Raw genomic sequence first — 15,053 nt, forward strand, 5'->3', positions numbered from 1 at the left:
GAGCCACACTTTAGGTCCTGCTGGTCGCCGGGGGATCACCTCGGGCTCGGTGGGCATGGGCGCCTCGCGGGGACTCGGGACAGGTTCGTGGGGGCGGGGCTCGCGGGCTTGATACCTCACCGGGTCAAAATCGCGGCCTCGAGGGTTCGACCACAGGGCTTGGACCATCTCACGACGATGGAGCATGGAAGGGGGGGGATTCTCTTTCCTTTCGGGGCGGCCTAGGTCGAGGATGCTCTCAGCAGCCTCTGTGGTGTCCATCATATCTCTCACGCAGGCCGGGTTCTTCAAGCCCACCGCTTTTCGGAGCTCGCCAGGTAGGGAGCGCAGAAAATGGTCCATCGCGATTCGTTCGGTTATGGCTTCTGAGCTAAGCTGTTCGGGTTGGAGCCAGCGCTTGGTGACCCTGAGGAGTTGTGTCATCCGAGCCCAACGCGAGCCAGGATCTCCCTTTTCAGTGTCTCATAGTCAGTGGCCTGGTCTGGAGGAAGGGAATAATAGGCTAGCTGAGCCTCCCCCATGAGGAAGGGAGCAATTATTGTGGCCCACTCTTCTCTTTCCCATACTTCTCTTTCCGCCACGCATTCAAAGGTGTACAGGAATGCCTCTACGTCGTCCCCCGGGGACAGCTTCGTGAGGAGGTGGTGGGCGCTGCGTCGCAGATCCGGTAGCGCGGCGGCCTGTGCGGTTTGGCGGGATGCCACCAGGTCGTTGGTCAGTTCACGCAACCCCCTGGCGAGTTCCTGGGTTACGTCCTGCTGCCTGAGGCTCGTCTCCAGGAGGTGTTGCAGGACCTGATCCATGGCACAGGAGCGAGAGAGAGAGAGAGCACCACGAGAGGCGATGGGGGAAGAGAAATTAATTTAATTTAAAAAAAAATTATTTATATATATTTTTTTTACTGTCCAGTTCTGGTCACTCCGGTCCAGTAAGTCCGCATTCGCCACCAGTGTGGGCTGCTCTAGCCGGTAAGGACCAGAACATAAACTTCCCCGTAGGGGTTTTTATTGGTGGTAGAACAGCGAAGGGGGAAAAAAAAGGGAAAAAAAAGAAAACGGGCTGTGCAAGCGCCGGTTTTGTAGGAGATGCGGTCCCAGGCTGAGTGGCTCTCTCCCCGAGAGCTTTTACTTCACTCCCCACCTCCTCTGAAGTTCGGCAGTCCACACGGCTCGTCAGGGTCCTAAGAGAGCTCACAGAGAGGCACACAAACGCGGGAGAAACAGAAACAGTGATTAGTGTCTCGTCTGGACGGCAGCCCACAGACAAGTGTCTGCTGCCAGTTTTTATGGAGCTCCCCTCGGCCCATCATTGGCTCGCCCTCGCCCCACGTGTTCTCGTGGCGCTGTCTTCAGGTCGGAAGGTTTCCTACAGGTGGAAGAGTGCTGGTTCTTATAGAATAATTTTAAATGCTCAAATGATGACATGTCTTCAACAGGACTTCATTAACACATTGAGAAAACGTCAGTGGGTTTGGATTGGTCTGAGTGACGGTGAAACAGAGGGGGTCTGGAAATGGGTGGACGGATCAGAACTGATCACTGGGTAAGAGACTTCTGAACTGAACTCTGATCATGATGCAGTTATTGACTCTCACTCCTCACTGCTCTGATAAACACTCTGATACTCTCCTTCTCTCTGATAGGTTCTGGTACCCTGGAGAACCCAACAGTAATGGAGATGAGGACTGTGGTTTATACGGCTATGGGTCTGATCCTGTGAATAACTGGGCTGATTATCCCTGTAATAACCATTTTTTTTGGATCTGTGAAAAGAGAATATAAAGAGTAGATATTGTGTGAGAAGTGTGTAATATTCCCTTTTTGTTACTCCTGAATAACTTCTCTTTTTAAAAGTGTTTAATTAAATAAAGACAAAAACAAGAATCTGCTGAAAACAGGAGTGTTCTATAAAGACTCATTTCACTGTTATTCATTCTGATTAATCTTAGTCATACATAGTTTTTACTTTTAGTGAAAAATCTCAATCACAAATTTTGTGAAGTACAAGAATATGCTTAATCTCTTTTTGGGAAACCAACCCGTTATGTTAAAATGTTTTTGGACATCCCTCCTAATGAATGCATTCCGTTTCTTTAAATTGCTGACACAGACGTGCAAATGCACACACTCGCTAAGTGCACAGCAACTGAATTTAATAATTTACTCCACATTTTACTCCAATTTCTATACAATTTGTAATTCCAATTACCCAATCACTAGGCAGTCAACACACTCAGAAGAAAGCACCAGATCCCCTGCTCTACTACATCAGCCAACAGACACCAGTGCTGACACACAAACAAATATAAATGCATTCTTTAGCGCTCTGCTTTAACGCAGAGCAGAGAACCCTCTTTCAGATGAAGCGTCTCAGACTGAACGATCGAGACAAAGCTTTATGAAGTTTTCAGTTTCTGAGTAAACAGCGCTGGTTAGAGGATGGAGCTGAGACGTATCTGAGACTGTGTTTTTATCACTGTTACACAGAGAATCGTGGCGGCTCCACCAGCAGAAACCCTTATTCACCCTCTACTCTGTATTTAATTCCACAATATTTTACTGTTAATTATTTTTACAATAAATTACTCCTTTATTTTTATTATCTAGACCTGTCCAGAGACACCACAAAGATTAATAAAATATTTTAATCTGTAATTTTACTGCAGACTGTAAATCACTGATCAGCCTCACAGCCTCAGATCCAGCATTTAAGCTGCTGATTGGCTCCCTCTAGTGGATTTATCATGACGTCACACCCAAAATCAAGTTGTTTCTAATCCTGACTGAAGATCCTGACAGGATTATGAAACTCTGAGCAAATACTGATCATAACTGTGGATTTCTTTAATGATTTATCTCAGACCAGTATATAAAACTCTACAATCTGGACTTGATGTGTGATATGGTATAATATATATAGTACAGTCTAGTTTAATATTATTCTAGTTTAATATTATTTACAGTGCTAATATAAACACTTTAAGAGAGTCTGTGTTTATCACAGCTGTGCAGCTCGTCTCTGTAATCTGAAATAAGCAGCTGTGTGAGAATAACACCACAGTAATAGTGAGAGTACTTTAATAAAACACAGATAAAATACAGTTTCAGAAAATCTCAGTGTGAGAAACTGTACACTGAATGTGAGTTAAAGTGAAGCAGAGTGTCTGTAGCTTTTAGTGCAGTTTAGCATGAGTGCTAAAGTAGAGCTGGAACTGTTTTCACTGGTCTGACTGAGAAGAGCAGCAGCACTATTGAGCTTTTCCACAGCACACACACTTCTCTACTGCCCTCTAGAGGAAACCAAGAGCAGCTCAATCACTGAATATGAGTCAGCAGTGCTGGATTTCTTTTTAGAGCTCGGTTTAGTGAATATGTTTCTCTCAGTTTTCTGAATGGAACAGTTGATGTCTTCAGTTCATCTATGAGAGAGAATCAAACTGCTGCTGCTGATCAGTGTGAGAAACAGTGCATAAAACACTCATTAGAAATGTGGAGTGATGGATGAACTGGACTTTCAGAACCGTGCATGGAACTATAAACATGTAAACATAAATAAAGTAGTTATAGTCAGATTATATTATATTTTATTAAAAATATAACAGTGTATGAGCGTCTGAAGCAGCTTTGTTCATGAGCGTGGGAACAGCATTCACACCCCAAACACACTGTCTGAAGAAGATGGCATTTGGTACGTGGTCATTTCCTGTATTAAAACCACTATTGTAGTTAAAGTAGCCGAGCGGTGCAGCACTGCTGTAGTGTTTCTACAGAGACGCAGTAATTCAGTGTTTCAGTCTTTTAGAGATTAGACATGTCTCTGAGTGTTTATGAGGATCTGATCTACTTTGAGGAGCTGAACAGAGCAGATCGAGACGAGATAACGGTGGTTATATATGAGAGTTCAGACGCTGTTAGAGGCCTCGACCCCAACACTGAAGTGGAGGACGCCAACATGAGGAGGATCCTGAAAACACAACAAGCAGGTACTGTAACTAAATTTGTTGTATAATAGTAAAAGGCTGAGCTGTACTCTGTAGAAACTCTACTCTTTACAGAAGTGTTTTCTGGTGATAATAAAGAACAAGCAGCAGAATTACTACACTGTAGCTATCAGATCACCACTGTATTGTGTTGTAGAGAATATCAGTAAATCACAGGTTCTTGGGAAGTTCTCAGTAAACTCAGGTATCTCATACTGATAAAAGTGTACTTGACAGCAGTTACACATGTATAGTAGTGGTGTAAGTGTGTGTGTGTGTGTGTTTGTGTGGTGCTGGAACAAGTGTATCAGACACCAGTGTCAGTGTCAGTGCATGGTTAAGAAAAGACTACAAAATAAAGAATTCCAGCCAATAGGGGTTCTTGTGTCAGAAACTAGTGACATGTTGGTGTAAGGAAGGTGAACTTGATAACTTATTAAATTATACACTTAATTTATTTTGTTCTGTAAGGGGATAGGCGTGCACCCCTGTGGATCTGATAATCAGGAAGCAGTAGAGAGGCACACAAGTTGCCCTCCACCACACCCAAACTAACTTAAAATAGCATAATAGCTCTTCAGTGTTTTTAACCAGAAAGTAAAACAGTCCAGGCCTATAAATGAGCCCAGTTCAGCTATTTAGTCTATTTCGCTTTGCTGGGCACCCCTGACCAGGGCCGTGGCGTCAGGGTAAGCCCTCTAGCCTTGCCCCATGACACTCCCCTCTTCTAGGATTTTACCCGCCAGGGACATGGATGAGACGTACCCTGGAGTCTGGAGCTGAAAGCCAGAGCTGAAGGTAAAGGAGTGATGGTTCTGGTCCTCCTTTCCATACAGCCCGGGGCAGCAATGCGGCTGTTCACAGGTGCTGTTGGGTGGTGGAAAAGTGGTTGTGGTGCAGTCAAAGGCATTGAGCAGGGATTCGGGTCAGCGGTTTTCACCATCAAACCTGAGGGTACTGCAGGGCTGGCCAGACCTGGGTCATACTCTTGGATGTCCAGCGGCCAATGGTGCTGCACATGGAGAGGCTCCAATGTTCTCAATACAGCCTCCAATTAGTCATTGGTCACTAGGGGCAGTGACCAAGGAAGCTGTTGGCTGAAACAGCGCAGGTTGAGTCTATTGTCCCATTTGTCCCAGATTCTGAAGCTAGCAGGAGTCTCAGGCTGGACCGGGTGATGCGAACACCTGGTTCCTGGTTAGCTACTCTCGTCCTCATGTGTTGGACCGTGTTGGTCGCCAGTCCCTCCCAGACATGCACATTAAAAGGAAATGGAAATGGAAAAATGGAAAATCTGAGATACGCTATGACGATATAAATCAAATGGATACTGGCCAACCCTACTGCCGTCTATGATGTATTCTCTGCACACACGTGTTAAATGTCTGTAAACAGCTTCAGATATGGAATGTCCCATTCATCTGCACTACCATCAGACCTCACTCCAACTCCCATAATTCACATCACCTTGTCATGAGCACACTTACCAGTGTTCAGTTTCCCCACTTATACAGGTGTGGGCATTCCCAAGCTGTTCCGTGAGGCAACCCTTCATGATCAATTTACATAATGCTATCCCATAAGAGTGTACTTGCTGTTTCTATGAGTTAAGTTCATGTATCTGTGTTTCCTCATAGAGAGTCGCTCTGCAGGAAGCAGACGCTACAGACTGGCTGCAGTGGGTCTGGGTCTGCTGTGTGTTCTCCTGCTGACTGCCATCACAGTGCTGTGGATCCAGTTCAACCAACTGACTGCAGAGAGAGACCAGTTACAGACCAGTTACACCAACCTGACTGCAGAGAGAGACCAGTTACAGACCAGTTACACCAACCTGACTGCAGAGAGAGACCAGTTACAGGCAGAGAGAGACGGGCTCCAGAGAAGGCTTTCTGAACAGGGTTAGTGATTAATTGCAGTTATTACTCACTTTATTAGGAACACCATTCAAACACTGGTTTGAGGTTAAACTGGTACAGAGTTGTGCCACTAAATCATTCCACATCGTTACACTATGGAGTTACATTTAATCCACAACGTGTTGTACTCGTAAAGAGCTATTAGAAGGTGTTCATGAAGTGCAAATATAAAAACAGTCTAAGTGCATTCAGTTCCATATTCAGATGCAGTAATTTGCCTTAAATCTTAAGTGTTTCATTAAATCTGTATCTTACCTGTAAAGTCTGAATTGTACTTTCTTTCAGGTTAACTCACACATTTGTGTCTAATTTCTTTCTGGCAGCTCTGTTTCACATCTCTCAGAATCGTAATCATATAAACCAGAGAAAAGAGTTAAAATGTTTTACTGTGAAGAGCATCAAACACTTGTGACCCAGAAGTGACCACAGGTGTTTTCTCATAATGCATTGCTTTTGTGTTTCATCCATAGATAAAGTTAGAGACGGGTGGATCAACTTCAACTCCAGTCTTTACTACGTCTCTACTGAGATAAAGATCTGGAGTGAGAGCAGAGACGACTGCAGAAAGAGAGGAGCAGACCTGGTGATCATCAACAGCAGAGAAGAACAGGTGAGAGAGAGAGAGAGAGAAGATTGGATTGTAATGTCTGGGTATTCTCCTGGTGGTATGATGGATGGTAGGATAAGGGATTTTCTCCCAGACTTGGATCAGGGGATCAGGGAGCTCCTGGAAAGACTTTTTAGTGAGTCAGTTCTTTTGGCTCGTCTCTTTCCGAGTTTTGTTACTTACATTAATGTATTACCAAATTATGTGTAAAAATTAAGTTACTAATGTAAAAACATACATCATATTAAATATTTTTATTTACATGGCTTTATACAGTGTCTTGCAAAAGTACTCATACCCCTTCACATTTTGTCACCACAAACTTATACGTATTTTATTGAGATTTTAAATGATAGACCAACACAAAGTAACACATAATTGTGAAGTGAAATTAAAATGATACGTTTTTTCAAATATCAAAAAGATAAAAATGAAACATTTGAAATGCAAAAGTTTTCAGCCCCCCTATATAAATACCTAGTGTTGAATTACAAATGAACATATTCTTTCTTCTTCTTTTATCCTGGATTGCTCTAAATTTAGCTCTATTTATCTTCCCATTAACTCTGACCAGCTTCCTTGTCCCTGCTGAAGATAAGCATCCTCACAGCATGATGCTGCCACCACCATGTTTCACAGTAAGGATGGTGTGTTCAGTGTGTTGAGTAGTGTTCCTTTTCCATCACACATAGCATTTTGCACTTAGCGCTTTGCATTTAGGCCAAAAGTTCAATTTTGGTCTCATCTTCAATCTTAGTTTTAGGATGTTATTTACCTTTATTGTGGAGAGCAAAAAATTCTGTTTCACACATCCTCAAGAGTTTTCTTGGCATAAAGTGCCATGCTGAATATCCAGTGTCCAGTATTAGAGAATTGTACCCAAAAGCCCAAATTTAACAGTCTTTTTTCTCCATTTCTCCCCATTCACACTTGAGACATTGTAACACTAACAAGTGTTTCCAGGGAGGGAAATGGCTGATGGGGCACAATTTGTCAGTTTTAAATTAGTGGAGTAGTTGCTTTTGCTGCCAAAGGTTTAGATATTAATGACTGTGTGTAAAGTTATTTGAGGGAACAGTAAATGTACACTGCTGTACAAGCTGTACACTGCCTACTTTACATTATATATCATATAATATATATATATGTCATATCTATGGTGTTGTCCCATGAACAGATATAATACAATATTTACAAAAATGTTGGCAATGTATTTTGTAAATGTCTCCTGCCTCCTCTTTGTGTGATCACTACACTGTGTGTGTTTGTGAAGACTCACAGATGCCACCAAATAACTTGACCAATCACGTGTGGCTTTAATCGATAAAAATGGTCTTACAATCAGGGGCTCCCGTCATTTTCTTCAAACAGCTGCTTCTTAGACCTGAATAGTCCATCTGTTTCTGGTTGGTGAACTATTTTCAGTGCAGTAGTGACTCTGAGGTGTTTAAAAACTCCAGCAGCACTGCTGCCTCTGATCTACTCATATCAACTCAACACAACACACACCTCATACACCACCACCATACCAGTACAGTCACTGCAGTGCTGAGAATAAATGACCCACCAACCAACAATAGCTGCTCTGTGGTGGTCTATCTTGGGGGGTCCTGATCATTTAAGAACAAGGTCAAGGTAGGATAATAAAGTATGAAGAGAAACAGAAGGACTACAGTCTGTTATAGAATTACAGTGTTCCTATATAATCAGTGGGTGGACAGCGAGTGTAAAAACAAGGAGCTGGTCATAATATACTGAGTGTATTGAGTTGAAGAGTCCAGTCAGAAGAACAGAGTTGTAAGAATATGTTAGAAGAGCACAGTTCAGTGCTGTTGATCTCACAGGCTTCCTGCAGGTGGAAGAGTTCTGGTTCTGGAATAGTTTAAAATGATCAAATGATCACGTGTCAGCGCGGTGACGTCAGCGACGTACCACACACTTGCGTGCATGCATGACTTTAAGTTTCAGTGTGCTTGGCTGGCAGACACTTGCCATTTGCTCCAGCATCTTGTTGAAATAGTACCCTCTTTTGTGTGTATGTGTGCGTTGAAGACAATGTAAGTACTTTGTTTTGACCTTTATTTATGTTGTGTCATCTGCTTGTGTTATTTACGTGCTGTTTAATCCAGTAACCGGGTAACTTTGAGTTTACCGTGAGCTCCCATTCATTTCAATGGGAAATTTATCTATTCCTTAAATGCATTGCTAAATGCTTACTTTGGGGTTAAAGTTACATGAATAGTTGGGTTTGAGAGTGCTTTAGCGGTATTTTGTACCTGTGGTGTTATTTCCACCGTTCTGTGGCTGTTTGAGGCATTATTTAGCTTCTAAATATTGTATTTGCAGGGGTGATAGCGTTCCGGCGCCGCGCCGGAAATCCGGCGTAGCGTGGCTCTATAAAAAAATATATATATATAAATAAAATAAATAAATAAATAAATAGAGCCGGTTCAGGTATTAAGTCCCGCCTCTCAGTAGAAACAGCCAATCAGCTTGCTGTTTTTGCGGCGCGCGGAGGAGCGGAGGAAGCCCCTCCCTTGCTGTGAGATTTAGCAGCGGGATCGGACGCAGCAGCTTCAGCTGATTTAAAAACAGATCTGGATATACGGAGATTTTTCTCAAAAAAAGATAACGGTAGGCTAAACACGTAAACTGTGATGATATGTTTCTGATAGCTGGTTAAAAATACACTTCTTGTATCAGCACACAGTTTAAACCCACTGTGATTAATAAACTGCAGCTGTGTTAGTGAGTTAGCTTGAGTTTGGAATTAGCTAGATAGGGAGTCAAGGTTTTAGAAAATAAATAAACTATATATGTAATGTTCAACTTGCCCTGTACCTGATCAGCTAATCACTATTTCACATATTTCACTGTCGTTATTAGTTTAGGATTACAGGAGAAAATGAATATAGCTAATTAGCTAGAAGCCAGATGTAGTGGATAGTCAGAATTTAGTACAGTACTTTATGTTTGTAGTTTAAAGCAGTTTCTTAACCCTGATCACTGAACTAAAATTGTGTTTTCCACCTGATCTTCATTTCAACTAGATTTTCACCTGATCTTGATTTTCACCTAGAGTGACAGCTGTCACAGTGAAAATGAAGCGGAGTTATGAAAGTGGTTGTGCTAAACGAAAGAAACGGGCAGAGAGCAAAAGAATCGCAGATGCACTGCCAAAATTCACCTCCTTTTTTACACCTCCTGAACCGATCAGTGTTTTTGGGGCCGATTCCGATCGCCGGTCGTCTTTCACCACGATGGGCCGATCGCCGATACCGATCTTGGGCGGGGCCAAATGCCACATTAATGCCACACAGGTGCCTGGCAAACCTGGCTGGTACAGGGGGGGGGGGGGGGAAACAACAGACTGCGTTTATAAAAATCTCTATGAAACATAAAGTTACATTATTTTACACAAGGACACCATCTTAACAAGAGCTCTCAGTAGAAAAGAGTGGAGAAAATGTAAATATGAAAATGAAAACGTTATCTAAAATGTGTCACTTGACAATAAGGTTATACACAGACTATTAAATGTTTGAATAATGTGTCAACATTTATGCCTATGTTACGTCACATATGCAGTCTGTTGTTCCCCCCCCCCCCCCACCCTGTTGGAACAGGAAAAAAAGTTCAGGCTCAGGATTTTTTTTACTATCACCCCTGTATTTGCTGTACCTATGGCGCCATGTGTTGTTCACGTGAACAGGCTAGACTCTATGGCGACAATACCGCTTCTGACATTTGTGTCTTTGAAGCGCCACCCGTTGGCTACTATAGGTACTGCACTTGAATTTTCTCTTATTTAACCCTATGAGTGCCTAGATTTCACTTGTATTATTTGATATTACTAGCCACTTGCAGTAATTTGGTTTTCTTGTCACATTAATGTTACTTTGGTGCAATTACGTTATATAATATATATATGTATATATATATATATATATATATATATATATATATATATATATATATATATATATATATATATATATATATTGTTTATGTAACTTGATGTGTGTTTTGATATTATTACTTCATGTTTGCATACTTTAATATAATGTAGAACTTGGTTTGTACAATTTCTAATTATCTCTCTGTATATGTTTATGTTACAGATACCACACCCACACACACACCCCAAACATACTCACTCTGCAATGCACACAAATCCTGTATCATTGAATATGTATGCAACAGTTCATTGAAGAAGCCACTTTAATACCTGGAAATCAATAAAGCTCTCAATATCACCTGAAGTCGCAGCTGTTCTCTGATCGGAGCACATAGTCAGTGAGGGGCAACTAGCTATCAACGTACACATCCGTCACAGTAAGTGTGTGTGTGTGTGTTGTGTTGGAAATGTGTAAACAGTTATTGTACTTCAACAGGTCTTCATTAACACATTGAGAAAAGGTCAGGCGGTTTGGATTGGTCTGAGTGACGGTGAAACAGAGGGGGTCTGGAAATGGGTGGACGGATCAGAACTGATCACTCGGTAAGAGACTCCTGAACTGAACTCTGATCATGATGCAGTTACTGACTCTCACTCCTCACTGCTCTGATAAACACTCTGATACTCTCCTTCTCTCTGATAGGTTCTGGAGACCTGGAGAACCCAACGGTTATGGAGATGAGGACTGTGTTTTATACGGCTATGGGTTTGATCCTGTGAAGAACTGGGCTGATTATCCCTGTAATAACCAGTTCTTTTGGATCTGTGAAAAGAGAGTATAAAGAGTAGATATTGTGTGAAAAGTGTGTAATATTACCTTTTTGTTACTCCTGAATAACTTCTCTTTTTAAAAGTGTTTAATTAAATAAAGACAAAAACAAGAACCTGCTGAAAACAGGAGTGTTCTATAAAGACTCATTTCACTGTTATTCATTCTGATTAATCTTAGTCATACACAGTTTTTACTTGAAAAATCTCAATCACAAATTTTGTGTAGTACAAGAATATGCTTAACCTCTTTTTGGGAAACCAACCCGTTATGTTAAAATGTTTTTGGACATCCCTCCTAATGAATGCATTCAGTTCCTTTAAACTGCTGACACAGACGTGCAAATGCACACACTCGGTAAGTGCACAGCAACTGAACTTAATAATTTATTCCAAATTTTACTCCAATTTCTTCGCAATTTGTAAGCCCAATACCCAATCACTAGGCAGTCAACACACTCAGAAGAAAGCACCAGATCCCCAGATCTGATACATCAGCCAACAGACACCTGAGCTGAAAACACAGACAATTGTCCTCTCTCGGACTCCGGCTGCTGATGGTGATACAGCTACTGAATGTAAATACCCTCCTTAACACTCTGCTTTAGGTCAGACCCTTAAAACCTGTATAACTTCCAATAACAACTACAAAAACATCCAATTATACACAAGCTAATTAACATGAAGGTACACACTCTGCTCAGCAGCAGCACAAACCATTCACCGTCTCTCTGCAGCTGAACTGGTCCAGGTCCTCACTAAACCCCAAACCCAGCCTTTATCTCAGGGTGGAGCTTCTGAAAACCTTCATTAGAGCATCAATATCCAAACTGTACAAACTGTGACTGTGCTCATGTGCTGGATGTGTGATTATAATAATAAACAGGTTTTCAGAGACGCAGAGCAGAGAACCCTCTTTCAGATGAAGCGTCTCAGACTGAACGATCGAGACAAAGCTTTATGAAGTTTTCAGTTTCTGAGTAAACAGCGCTGGTTAGAGGATGGAGCTGAGACGTATCTGAGACTGTGTTTTTCTCACTGTTACACAGAGAATCGTGGCGGCTCCACCAGCAGAAACCCTTATTCACCCTCTAATATGTATTTAATGCTACAATATTTTACTGTTAATTATTTTTTCTATAAATTACTCCTTTAGTTTTTTATAAAATATTTTAATCTGTAATTTTACTGCAGATTGTAAATCACTGATCAGCCTCACAGCCTCAGATCCAGCATTTAAGCTGCTGATTGGCTCCCTCTAGTGGATTTATTATGGCGTCACACCCAAACTCAACCTGTTTCTAATCCAGACTGAAGATCCTGACAGGATTATGAAACTCTGAGCAAATACTGGATTTTCAGAGCTCAGTTTAGTGAATATGTTTCTCTCAGTTTTCTGAATGGAACAGTTGATGTCTTCGGTTCATCTATGAGAGAGAATCAAACTGCTGCTGCTGATCAGTGTGAGAAACAGTGGATAAAACACTCATTAGAAATGTGGAGTGATGGATGTACTGTACTTTCAGAACTGTGCATGGAATATACACATATAAACATACATAAAGAAGTTATGCTCAGTTTATATTGTAATCTCATTAATGTAGTCGTGTATGAGAGATTAAGATCAGCTTTAATAAAGAGCAGGAGAGCTCTGCTGTTTTCACACCTTCAGCTCAGACAGGAAACTGTTGATGGCACTTGGACACTTCCTTTATTAACAGCACTACTGTAGTTAAAGTAGGTGAGAGGTGCAGCACTGCTGTAGTGTTTCTACAGAGACGCAGTAATTCAGTGTTTCAGTCTTTTAGAGATTAGACATGTCTCTGAGTGTTTATGATGATGTGATTGGATTTGGGGAGATGAACAGAGGAGATAAAGTGGAGATGGTGGTGGATATCTACGAGAGTGCAGACGCTGTTAGAGGTCATGACCCCAACACAGAGATGGAGGACACCAACACAATGAGGATCCTGAAGACACAACAAGCAGGTACCATTACTAATTACTGATTACTGATAAGTGTACTTGACAGCAGTTACACATGTATGGTAGTGGTGTAAGAGTGTGCAGGGTGCTGGAACAAGTGTATCAGACACCAGTGTCACTGCTTGGTTAAGAAAAGCCTACAAAAGAAAGGTTTCCAACCAAGAGGCCTTCTTAGGTCAGGAACCAGTGAAATGTGGGTGTGAGAAAGTTGGACTCTATTAACTTGTTAAATTATATACTTTAGCATTGTTTATTTTGTACTGTATGGGGATAAGCATGCACCCATTTAGACCTGATAAACAGGAAGTAGTAGAGAGAGACACAAACACAGAGACTCACTAAACTCAAATGTACGTTTATTGCATTAAGTTAAGTTGCCCTCCACCACACCCAAATAAACTTACAGGGCTAAACCCCCTGATTTTAGGTGACTCAAATTTGGAAAAGGCTAAAAAATGTAAGGGGTTGTTTGGGAGGGGTACTGGGTGATGTATGGGTTTAGAGACAGGGCAGGAGGGAGAGCTGATTGGCAGAGCTGCAGCAGTTTGCCTCTGATAGCGGTGAGATGCAGGGGGTGGAATTATTGATTGACTGATCTGCACATTATGATGTATCTGTGTACCAAAGTATGCTGATCCTCACCTATAGCACAGTTGAACCTGAGAGGGCGCTGCAGTGAAAATGAAATAGTCCTAGCTTATACTGTGTATCAGGAAAGTGAGTACACTCCTCACATTTCTGCAGATATTTAAATATATCTTTTAATGGGACAACACTGACAAAAGGACTCTTTGAAACAGTGAAAAATAGTCTGTGGGTAGCTTATATAACAGTGTTAATTTATACTTCCTTCAAAATAACTCAATATACAGCCATTCTATAGCAAGTCTAAAGTACCGGCAACACAAGTGAGTACACCCCTAAGAGACTACACCAGAAATGTCCAAATTTAGCACTAATTGTCATTTTCCCTCCAAAAATCATTTGACTCTTTAGTGTTACTAGGTCTCAGGTGTGCACAGGGAGCAGGTGTGTTCAATTTGGTAGTACAGCTCTCACACTCTCTCATACTGGTCACTGAATGTTTCAACATGGCACCTCATGGCAAAGAACTCTCTGAGGATCTTAAAAGACAAATTGTTGCACTAAAGATGGCCAAGGCTAACCTGAAGCTGAGCTGCAGCCCAGTGGCCAAAATCATCCAGCATTTTAAAAGAGCAAGGTCCACTCAGAACAGACCTCGCGTTGGTCATCCAAAGAAGCACATGCTCAGCGTCATGTCCTAATGTTGTCATCTTTGAAAGATAGGTGTGTAGGAGTGCTGTCAGCTTTGCTGCAGAGATTGAAGAAGTGGGGGTTCAGACTGTCAGTGCTCAGATCTTACGCTGCACAGTACATCAAATTGGTTGTCACCCCAGAAGAAAACCTCTTCTGAAGTCTGTACAGAAGAAAGCTTGCAAACAGTTTGCTGAATACATGTCAACAAAGGACATGGATTACTGGAACCATATCCTGTGGTCTGATGAGACCAAGATTAATTCATTTGGTTGGTCAAATGGTCTCAAGCATGTGTGGCTGCAATCAAGTAAGGAGTACAAAGATAAGTATCTCAAGCCTACAGTCAAGCATGGTGGTGGGAATGCCATGGTCTGGGGCTGCATGAGTGCAGCAGGTGTTGGGGAGTTACATTTCATTGAGGGACACATGCACTCCAATATGTGCTGTGAAATCTCTCGCTTTTCCCTGTTGCACTACCCTCTTCTAAGATTTCAGCCTGGTGTCTGGTCTCTGGAGCTGAAAGCTAGAGGCAAATGTGATGAGGTAATGAATGTCCTGTCC

At 41.9% G+C, this 15,053-nt stretch overlaps 1 protein-coding gene across 1 annotated transcript; it reads left to right on the forward strand.

Moving 5' to 3' along the window:
- The first annotated feature begins 3,618 nt into the window (after nt 1-3,618).
- Nucleotides 3,619-11,242, forward strand: LOC125787878 (CD209 antigen-like protein E). The gene is made up of 5 exons (XM_049472693.1): nt 3,619-3,982; nt 5,617-5,877; nt 6,366-6,499; nt 10,897-11,003; nt 11,104-11,242. The coding sequence occupies exons 1-5, from the start codon at nt 3,811-3,813 to the stop codon at nt 11,240-11,242; spliced, it is 813 nt and encodes a 270-aa protein (XP_049328650.1). The 5' UTR covers nt 3,619-3,810.
- The last annotated feature ends 3,811 nt before the right edge of the window (nt 11,243-15,053 follow it).

This window comes from Astyanax mexicanus, chromosome 25, assembly GCF_023375975.1.
Source record: "Astyanax mexicanus isolate ESR-SI-001 chromosome 25, AstMex3_surface, whole genome shotgun sequence".
Taxonomy (NCBI): domain Eukaryota; kingdom Metazoa; phylum Chordata; class Actinopteri; order Characiformes; family Acestrorhamphidae; genus Astyanax; species Astyanax mexicanus.

Excerpts from the sequence above, each read along its gene's own strand:
- LOC125787878 (XM_049472693.1), top strand. The coding sequence starts at position 3,811 with ATGTCTCTGAGTGTTTATGAGGATCTGATCTACTTTGAGGAGCTGAAC. Across the intron at positions 6,500-10,896 it reads TGATCATCAACAGCAGAGAA|GTCTTCATTAACACATTGAG; the intron begins GAACAGGTGAGA and ends GTACTTCAACAG. Across the intron at positions 11,004-11,103 it reads GGATCAGAACTGATCACTCG|GTTCTGGAGACCTGGAGAAC; the intron begins GTAAGAGACTCC and ends TCTCTCTGATAG.